Here is a 10,260-nt window from a genome sequence, read left to right as displayed (position 1 = left end):
TGCTTCAAACAATAAAAAATTTAAATATTATTGAATAGAACATGTACAATAATTTACAAAATTTCCAGAAATTAAATCATAGCATTCGTCATGTCAAAAAAATTAAAGACAGGGAGGTCAGTTTGCTAATTATTTGAATACACACGCAATAAAGGCTGCCCTTTCGATTTCAGAGTTCCAGGTGCTATCGAACCTTTTTCAGGGAATGATCTGGTTTATCAAAAACAGAAATTTTATTGAGAAAAGAAAGTTTCGCAGATAGGTTTCGTAAGCAGATGACTAAAAAAGCAGACCTTAACAAAAAAAGATTTTCATGCAATAAACATTCGAAATAAGATGATCAGAAATATGAAAAAGTTTACACTGTACAGACTTCCATAATATTTCCAGTGCGATTTTTATCCAAGAATTCTCCCTATCCACCGTATTTACATGGGCTGACAAGCCAAAATAGTCTTCGTGCAAATCAATATATACAAAGTTGTACATATGTTTATTTTTTAAAAAACGTATTCTTTTACTCGAAGTTATTGCTATTTAAGCCAACCATTTAAGCGCCCAGAAAACACAAAATAAAAAAAAAATCACTTTTTCATTAGATTTATCCCAGTTATCTTAATAGAAAACAAAATCGAATAACATTAAAATAGATTAAATAAAAATCTCCACCATGTTAGTCCTAACAATGAATTTAACCCATTTTTATTTATTAACCTAATTTTACCAAGATTGCTAAAGTATGGAATTCGACCTGATGATGGTGTTAAGTGGAAAAGCTTTGTCAGAATGTTTTTAAATAAATGTGTTACAAATAATTTTTTTCAGCTGGTGTAACTTTAAATTTACATAAGAGATTTTACTTTTGTTATAAAAAAATACAAAAACAGTTAAGAAATAATGTATTTAGTATAAAATTATTAACATTATAATATATCAACCTTACCAATGTCATAATTTCTGCTCAATACAGTATCTGTGAACTTACGTTTTAGCATTAGGTCTCCTGTCGTCTTCCACCTTAGTTTCAATAAACAGCGAGTCGTTAATAATAAATCCGTCATTTTCAAGTCTGCTTTTTTCAAGAAACATAGGACATCCAGCTGCGATGTTCATTTCTTTTGTGGGTCTCTGAAAACTTGAAGAATTTCGATCAGACAAAAAGCTCTCCTTTCTCGTTTTCGACACGTCTTCGTGATTTAACAAACGAAAGGAAATTCGTTTCACAAAGGGCCATTTTAATAACTCGTCATATTGTGATTTCATAACAACAAAAAATATGGACAAATGAGTGTTCTTTCCCATCCCGTCACCATTCAGATAAAGTCTAGTACAGAATTTATAACCAAACACTTCCGTGAACGAAGGAGCACTGTGCAAAGCTGTAATTTTACCTTTTTCAGCTTGACTCATCCGATATTTAAAATTGTCAATTTTCCACAGCTGCCTACCGTTGTATGAAGTGTTCTCTAACAGCTGCAACTTTAGCTCCATATCTGCTAAATTAGAACTTGCCATAGCACTGTTAATATCTAATTTTTCAATTTCCTTACGACAATTTTCAACTTCTTTTGACATTTTGTTTAAATTATTATTGTAATCCACAAGAGGGGAAAATTGTTCTTTTTTTAACATGTCGTTCAAGTTGCTTTGAATACTGAGGAGTGTTTCAATTTGTTCTTCTCTCTCGGTCTGGCTTCTTTTACTTGATTCATATTTCGTTAATCGGCACTGGACGTCATCTATTGATGTTGCAAACTGTTCCTTTGTTTTGATTTGACTTTTTAACTGTTCAATAACTTGTTCAGACATAACTGACTGATTTGATGATTCAAGTTTCTGCAATTCCTTCTGAAGTTGTTGATAGTTCCTTTCCAACTCGTTGTGTATTTTTATCAATCGTTTGTTATCACATTCTAAAAATACCAGTTTCTCCACAACAAGAGCTGCATGTAACGTCTCAGAATTTTGCAAATGTATGGAAAGTGTTTCATCATCATTTATCTAAAAAAAATTATAGGTTTAATTTCATATACAACTATTTACCACATAGGGCTTGTACAACATGGTATGCAAGAAGTTTAATTAAGAACAGAGAATGAGAATTTTGTTTAGGTTTGATATATACTTTTATATGGAGTAATCAAAATGTTCCACAACAATTGTTTTGCAAATTTTATGCAAAATAAAAATAGATGTTAGCAACCCATAGAAATAATGTTGGCTTTCCATGTTGCCAATGTAAAAATACAAAATATGGGAATTACACCAAACATAACTGTAAAAATACCAAGGAAAACATGTTTAAAACCAATACACACCTGGTGTTTACATCCAACCACAGTATACGGGCACACATTTCCAGCTAATATATTTTCACAATTGTGAGTGTGATTGAACATCTTAGTCCTTGCTATCATCGAACCACATTTAAAGGGACATTCTATTGGTCTTTCTTCACAAAACTCTTCATGCAACTAAAAATAAATCAAACTTTACATATAGTGTGAACTTTTCTTCCAACACTAACTAGGTGTGAAATAGAAATTAAGAGGAGGAGTGAAACATCAGGGGGATGCATGATAACATGTAAACAGTTTGAAAATTTTGTGTTAAAAATTTCTTTATGCTTTCTTTTTAGAAATCATATTTACAGTCCTGCTTGGCCTCCATGTCAGTTTCTTCACTAAGTAATCATTTTGAGGCACTTAAATTCTAAGAGTAACAAAAAAGCAGATTACTTTTCTGCAGAGAATTACGTTCACACCACAAGAAGCTTGAACAAGGCTATTTGGCATGTGTTGCAGTTTTGCTTAATGATTTCATAACAAAAGCTTATATAAAAGACCGCATTTAAATAGTTTCTTTACCTGAATTTCTTCATATGGTATTATTTTATTGCAATTTGAGCAAGGTACTTCACGTTTCGGACATTTTTCTGATTTATGTTCTTCACTTTTCGACTTTATAAATTTTTCACTGCATGCATTGCAAGTAACAGAAATAAATTCACAAGTTACTTCATGAGACTAAAAAAATAACAGAAAATAGTATATATTTATGAACTCATTGTTAAGTGGAAAACCAATGCAAAGTCACCAATCACAGCAAAGTCAACAAAATGTTAATACTGCATTTGTTATTCATAGCTTTAAGCTGGCCGACACAAAACGCTAATTATTAGAGAAATATTATTTGTGCAAGAAAGGGAAAGGAAAAATCTTGACAAATCATCACAAATTTTGAGTGTCCATCTAAAAACTGATCTAACTTATTCTTAAAAAGGAAATACAAAAAAAAGATAGAAGAAAGAAATGCTCATATTATACTGCATGTACAGGTTTACCTGAAATCTGATCTAAGAACCTCATTATTTTAATTTTAATTTTATGTGACTTACATTAATATCAGAAAGAGCTCCTTTCCATGTGCACCCATTTTTTTCATTCTCACATAAACATTCCAATTTGTTGATTTCTCGAGAAACACTTTTATCTGGAAATATATCAATGTCTTTGATTGGCTCCCCATCAATAGGACAATATCCAGGATTGCTATAAGATGGGAAGCATATTAACACATTTGTTATATAAAAATAGACAATATATTTAAAAATAACAAATATTATTAATACAATTTAATTAAATTCATTTTAATCAGTTGTTTGTACAAAATTTCCAGTTAGAATACAAATTTTTAATCTGGTGGAATTAGATTTTTTTTTTACTTACATTACTTGTTTTTCCTGGTAACACTTTCGGCATGCCAATTCACCTCTCGATGTCTGCACTGGATCGTTCATTATTTTATCACAAAACTTGCATATGTACTTATGGTTAACTTGTTTTGCTAATATGACATGCCGATCACCAATATATATTGGAAAATGATTGTTTTGATTTGGTAGCATCTCCATTTTTTATATGATTTACCATAGACTGGTCTTAACAAATGAAATAAATCTGAAAAAAGGACACAAGGGTGAGCATCAAAGGTGTATCAGTGTTTCCTGGAAAGTTTATAAGCTTTGAAATTTTAAGTTTAATAAGCATCAATTGACGCATCATTTAAATTTTGATGACGTCAGCAATGATCACTCGATGCATAAAATGTTTTCACAATTGGGCTATTTCCTGTCCAGGATGGTCTGCTATATACGTTTTTTACAGCATATAATGTGGTTTGCACTCTTAGCTAGCTAGCTTTTGATCTTATATAGATGGCCATCACCTACATTAGTATTTACAGGGGCTAACACAGGTCAATTTAGACATCGTTATAAAAATTTTTAGGACATCCAATTTGAGCGCCCAAAATAGAGAGATGAAAACTGCCTTACTTCTTCTAATGATGGATAGGGAAAAAATGTGGTGGTAACGGTTCTTGAACTTATAGGTTCACTTTAAAATATTAACTGTTTGACACAAAAGAAAAAGGAGTCTGTGCACGAGCTGGTTAAAAAGCGCACTACAAATTTTTAACCAATAGAAAGGAAATATTTTCCCACAAATTTTCACTGAAGGAAAAAAAATTATCATAGCCTCTTTCCGCAATTCCGTAAAATGGTTCTGAGAATGGGTAACGGTTTCCAAAAAGGGAAACCCAAATTAGAATAAAAAAAATTAGTTTAGGAAACAGTTTCTGGGAAACCATTTCCCTATATGACATGGGAATTTCCCTAAAAAACATTGGAAACCGTTTCCCTTTTAGTGTCATTGTTCTGCCCAATCTTAGGACGCTGCCCAATCTTTGAACATAAAATTGCCCAGTCTTAAGACTGGCCGGCCAGTCTTAAGACTGGGCAGGGCGTCACAAGATTGGGCAAAAGACCATGTTAGGCCCGTCCTTGGCGCCTTTTAGATTTTAAGAAAGGGATGTCCCACACGAGCTCTGTTTTTTGTGACTCCCAACAAACATTCTCAGGCACATTAAAACATCATATTTTGGGTACTGTTGAATTGACCCGACCCGTTTTTGAACACAGTAGAGTGAAAATCGTAGCTAGCTAGCTAGGTAGGTAGCTGGTAGAGCACGTGTTATACATTTAGCATTTATATACAGCTTGTAGCAGTGGCTAAATTTTAAAAATAAAATGTTTATATTTATGAAGTATCAGAAAAATCATATTCAACCATATTATTAGTTAGCTAGCTGTTATTTCATTGGATGAGATGTTTAGCAAGCTAGCTATAATATGGTTGAGTAGTTTCAATGTTTTATACATAAAATACATGGTATATATAAATTTTTGGCTTTTGATTTTCCAAGAAAAGTTTCAATTTAAAGTTCCTATTAAGAGGTAAATTCTAAAAATTTTATTGTTCTGTTTGTCTTCCACAATTGTTCTAAGATTGGTCATGTACGTGCGTAGATTGGGCAGGCCAGTCTTAAGACTGACCACCCATTTGTCAATGGCCAGTCTTAAGGGGCCTTTGAAAATTTTTTTCGGGCCCTGTTAGCGGGATATCGCCGCTAAGATTCGGACCCCCTCCCCCCTCTTTTAGCGGATTTCCGTCTGTGAAATACACACATTTGTATAAATCTTGGAATGCTCAGGGGCGTGTTTTGTAGATAAAAGTTATCGGAATTGATGACAAGAGGAATTATGCTCATGAACGACGAAGAATTTTCAGGCCACAAACAAATTTTTGAAATTTCTCAATCCTTAGCGCATTTTTTTTTAAAACTTTAGACCCCCTCCCCGCCTTAGCGGCGATATCCCGCTAGCGGAGCCCAAAAAAATTTTTCTAAGGCCCCTAAACATCCCCATCTTAAGACTGGCCAAGAGCGTTCCAAGATTGGGCAGAACATCATCTCCTGAACTGTTAATGTAAAAGATACAGTTATCTCACAAAATAAATACTACTACTACTAGCTATGTTTACACAATCTTTGGGATAGTTTACACAATCTTTGGGATAAATATATTCCACTGCCATACTCCTGGATGTTTTTAGTTTTTTTTTGTGTGTAAGACCAGCCGACTACCAATGGCTAGTTCAAAATGGTAGTTCAAATTCTACAGGTTATAATAATTATAATAAATGTATATTAAGCTATACCTCAAGGAATATTGCTTTTCTTCTTCTTTATGTTTTCTTGGGCCTGCAACCACAAGATTTCACGTAGTACAAAGATTATGCAGTTCAAACTAACTTTCGTCGTGTTGAACGTTTTACCACACGCTTGTTGATCAGCCGTGATTAATATTAACTATAAATTAACGTATGGCACAAATTATTAAATTGCCCAGAAAAATGTTTTTTACGAAGCAGCTTACTTGCACGAAAGTTTTTTTTCTGGACAGGACGCAGAGAACTGTTCTGTCATCTTAAAAATAAAACTGTATACTATGTGCAGAACATTCCAAACACGTCTCGTTTTAAACAATATAATGTAGTTTCAACTTATCAACCTGCGATTAGCTCAGTTGGTGCCTGTTTTCCCCGGTGTTATGGGAATTTCCCAAAGACCGCAATCTATACTCATATTTTGATGATCTGAGAGCAGGGGCGTTCGAAACATTAGTATTTTAAGCTTATTTTGTAAGTGTTTCCTGCAAAAACACGTTCAAAGGTGAGTCAAAAAAGATTTCAGTAGATTTAGTGACGCTGACGCTCAGGTCAAGATAATGGAGGATGCTCGTTCTTTAAAACAGATCAGACAGATAGTGCAATTCAGCGCAATAAAACATATGACTTATCTACCCCTACAAATCCATGCCTGTTATCACATATTAAACCGAAGATTGTTAGAGCATTTCTTATTTTACCATTTTTAACTAGTTGTCAACATCAAAAACGCAAAACAGGCAAACAAAGTTCTTTTCAATGACAGCAAAACTATTTAAAATAACTCGCTATATATTATACCTAAAAAATTGCTTCACTAGAAACATCATAGACTTTCAATAACTTCTTGCTTGAGATGTATTGTAGAAATAAAAGTTATGTTGGATAAACACAACTATAAATATAATTTTGGGTGTTTCCACATTTCTATTTCTTGGAATTATATAGACCATAAAAACCCTAAAACAGGGAAAAATTGTTTTTCGGAAAAATCGTTGTTTTCAAACCTGCCAAAAATTTGTTATTATAGAAAAACTACAGCTACAAGTCATAAATTATAAAAAACTTTTAATAAAGCGAAGATGTTTTTTTAGTTTTACCTTATCAGTAAATAAATTGACATAAACAAGTCGGTAAAAAGATTTTCGTTGGTAAATATTGAAATTTTTAGAAAAACCCTTTGGCATAATAATTTCAACTGAAAAAAATTGGGCTGACAATATTCAAGGTTTGTATCCTAATTCTTAACCCATTTGGGTTTTTTAACGCATTAAAAAAGCAAACCAAAAATAGACAAAAAAATTATTAAGAAAACGACAAATTCAAAACATATATTCTCATTCTCAGTAGCAAGCTTTCGCCGTCCTATTTTGAATAGCACGGTCTATGCCTTTAGAATTATTTTAATTTTTTTTCTATTGTTACAATTTTATTCCTATTGTTACATTAGCATTTTATCTCGTAAAAAAACCGGGTAGATTAACCCGTTTTTGTGGGGAAAGTCCCTTTTATTGTTGTTGAGTTCGTAAGGGAAATTTAAAGTTGTAAGAACATTCCCTATAATAATTTCACACAACTTTACTGTTTTGTGGAACATTTCAATTGTGAACCAGGAAAAAATGGAAAAACAATTTAGGATAGGTAACCTTTACATGGTTGCGGAATAAGATGCCGAATCACAATTATATTTTGCTGTGTTTACATGGGGATTTCATATCTGGGTTGTATGAACTGCGCATGTGCCATAACCACGAGCATTTTAAACATTGTTTACGTGAAAATTTTAAGGACAAATAAGTTAAATTTGGCCAAAAAATGACTAGACTGGAGGCTGGAGCACCCTAAAAATAAAATTTAATGTAACTTTTGTGATGGTTAGTAACAAAATTTAAAACATACTGAAAAAATCCACAAAAATGTTAGCATAAATATTTTCTTTCGTTGCTTCCACTCTATCTCGTATCTCAATCCGTACTTTTTTATGATCCCCTTTTTAACTACTTAATATGTGTTTCCAGAGCCTGTTAACTATTTACATTGAGAGCTGTCATATGCGGAACGTTGACGGATTCTTGGCACTAGGTAGCCACAACCTTGTCCCCAGGGCTTTGCGTATCTTATCGGCGCTGCGCTTATTGATAGGTTTGTCGATATGCGAAAAGAGACAACATGTCCTAGGATAGAGGTTGTAGGCGACTGTAAATAACGCAGAACTGTTACGGGCAGAAACGTTTTAATGAATTCTGAAGAGACAAAAAATTAGTGAAATCAAGATATTCGTCATATTGTGTTGGGGGCTTGTACTATCGAGAGTTCACTTTCTCTACAAAACAATAAATTTTAAAATACACGCCCCGATAAAATCGTTCCATCGCGTTTCAGCAAAATCCTAATATAAAATTACAACATTTTGTGACCTTGAGAAGTATCATTGACACCAGGGAAATTTCGTGAAACATCAAAACATTTTGCGTGAGTAACAGCATTACATCACGTGTCTGGATTGGTTATAAAGACGTGCTTTGAAATAGATAGTGTTATCTTTTCTAGGAATAAAAATTAAGGGTTATATGGGCTTATATAAATTTTAAGTGATGACTCAGTTGCTTTTCTTTGGTGATATTTGCAAGCTTTGGTTCCGTTGTATCCTGAATATAGCAATATTGGAGTTGCACGGTATAGATTTTGGAACGAAGATATATTCTGTTTCTAAATGTTTTACTCATATTATCTGGGTGCTTCTTAATGATCTTAATACACAACAGGTCTAGGGTTACCATCAATTTCTAGCACGGATTAAAAACGCCTCAAGATTTATAAAATATTTTTAGCGCTGGCATTTTCGTCGGGTTAAAATTTTTTTAATCGAAAAAGAACGTTTTAAATAGTGCAGTTCACACCCTCGTCCCCAGGGTTTTTGGATATATCAAAAAGACAAAAAAACCTGGGGACGAGGGTGCAGTTCAAACTTTTAGGCGAAAGTTTCTTTTATAGAAGCTAAAGCGCTTGCTACTGGATAGAGCAGAGTAGAAGGGATGATTGGTTATAAAACATAATGTAAATCGGTGTGCCAGATACCGGCTGAAAAAAAAGAAACTTTCTTACCGAATCAAGAATGTTTTTTAGAACTTGCTATTGAGTGCTAGCACCAGTTATTAATGATAGAAAAACCAAACTGTTCAAATTATCATTAACCCTATTCGGTTCGGGGTTTTTCGAACATACTATGACCGGGGGGGGGGGGGGGGGGGGCGGATTCCGCCCCCCCCCTCAATAACTTTTTATAGGATTGTTCAAATTGAATCAAACTTGGCACACTTATAGTACGTCATAAAAGGAACAAAATGGCAGCAATAAATTTTTGCTTTCTACAGCACATTTTCTGTGACGTCATCAGAAACTTGAAAATTGTTAAAAATGCAACTATCTGCTTAAAATATAATTACTTTTGTTCTAGAGTGAATTTTTACATTCTGTTTGAAGTTTTTGAAAGCTAAATAAATTTTTTTTAACATATCGTCTGGTTTTTTCATGGATCGGAAAAAAAATTGCCGAAAATTGCCCGAAAATCCGTTTTTTTCCGATTTTCGGGTAAAATCCGATAAAATCGGGAAATCGGATTAGTCACGTGTCAAAATTATTCAAAATGATTCTTCTTGATGAAACAAAGTTGTGTTGCAAGTTTCAAGTTCTAAGGATAATCCTAACAGGAGTTATTATATTTTTCTCATTATAAGGATTTCATAGAGATTTTAGGGGTAGTTCGAGTAATGGCCAATATCAAAGCCTCTGAAAGGTATGGGAACTAAAAATTTAGCATGCAGGTGTCTAATAGATAAATGTTGGAACTCAGTAAGTATCATAGCTATATAGGAAAGCAATCAGGAGTTATTAAAAAAAACCGTCAGGGGGGGCGGAATCCGCCCCCCCCGGACCGAATAGGGTTAAACAGAAAAAAGCTAACTATACTTTAACAATCTTAAAGATAATAGTTTCCTCTGGATGACTGGTAATATATTTTCGTATATATCAATGTACAGTTTCAAAAACAGTAAAAAATGTTTGTGATGTCATCAATAGTGGTCTGAAACATTTTTAAAATCATATGGAAAAAAAAAGAAAATAAAGTTTGAACTAAAATCTGACATGATAAATTGGTTAAATATCTGGCAAAATATTCGCAGGATTATTA

General features: G+C 33.2%; 1 protein-coding gene across 1 annotated transcript; it reads right to left on the bottom strand.

Annotated features, from left to right (window-relative positions):
* Positions 1–3: 3 nt before the first annotated feature.
* Positions 4–6,918, bottom strand: LOC130640751 (TNF receptor-associated factor 3-like). Its single transcript, XM_057447285.1, has 7 exons — positions 6,870–6,918; positions 6,060–6,210; positions 3,729–3,959; positions 3,398–3,551; positions 2,868–3,026; positions 2,319–2,474; positions 4–2,001 (listed from the first exon to the last, which is right to left on the bottom strand). Exons 3-7 carry the CDS (start codon positions 3,911–3,913, stop codon positions 982–984), a joined length of 1,674 nt encoding a protein of 557 aa, XP_057303268.1. The 5' UTR covers positions 3,914–3,959; positions 6,060–6,210; positions 6,870–6,918; the 3' UTR covers positions 4–981.
* Between the last annotated feature and the right edge of the window lie 3,342 nt (positions 6,919–10,260).

This window comes from Hydractinia symbiolongicarpus, chromosome 4 (assembly GCF_029227915.1).
Source record: "Hydractinia symbiolongicarpus strain clone_291-10 chromosome 4, HSymV2.1, whole genome shotgun sequence".
Classification (NCBI taxonomy): Eukaryota; Metazoa; Cnidaria; class Hydrozoa; order Anthoathecata; family Hydractiniidae; genus Hydractinia; species Hydractinia symbiolongicarpus.
Note: the sequence above shows the minus strand (reverse complement) of the source record. Positions and strands in the feature narration are given on the sequence as shown.

What these genes read in the sequence shown, in the direction of transcription:
- LOC130640751 (XM_057447285.1), bottom strand. Translation starts at nt 3,913, where the DNA reads ATGGAGATGCTACCAAATCAAAACAATCATTTTCCAATATATATTGGT. An exon ending in TACCAGGAAAAACAAGTAAT is followed by an intron (nt 3,552 to 3,728) that starts GTAAGTAAAAAA and finishes CCCATCTTATAG; the next exon opens with CAATCCTGGATATTGTCCTA. An exon ending in GAGCTCTTTCTGATATTAAT is followed by an intron (nt 3,027 to 3,397) that starts GTAAGTCACATA and finishes TTATTTTTTTAG; the next exon opens with TCTCATGAAGTAACTTGTGA.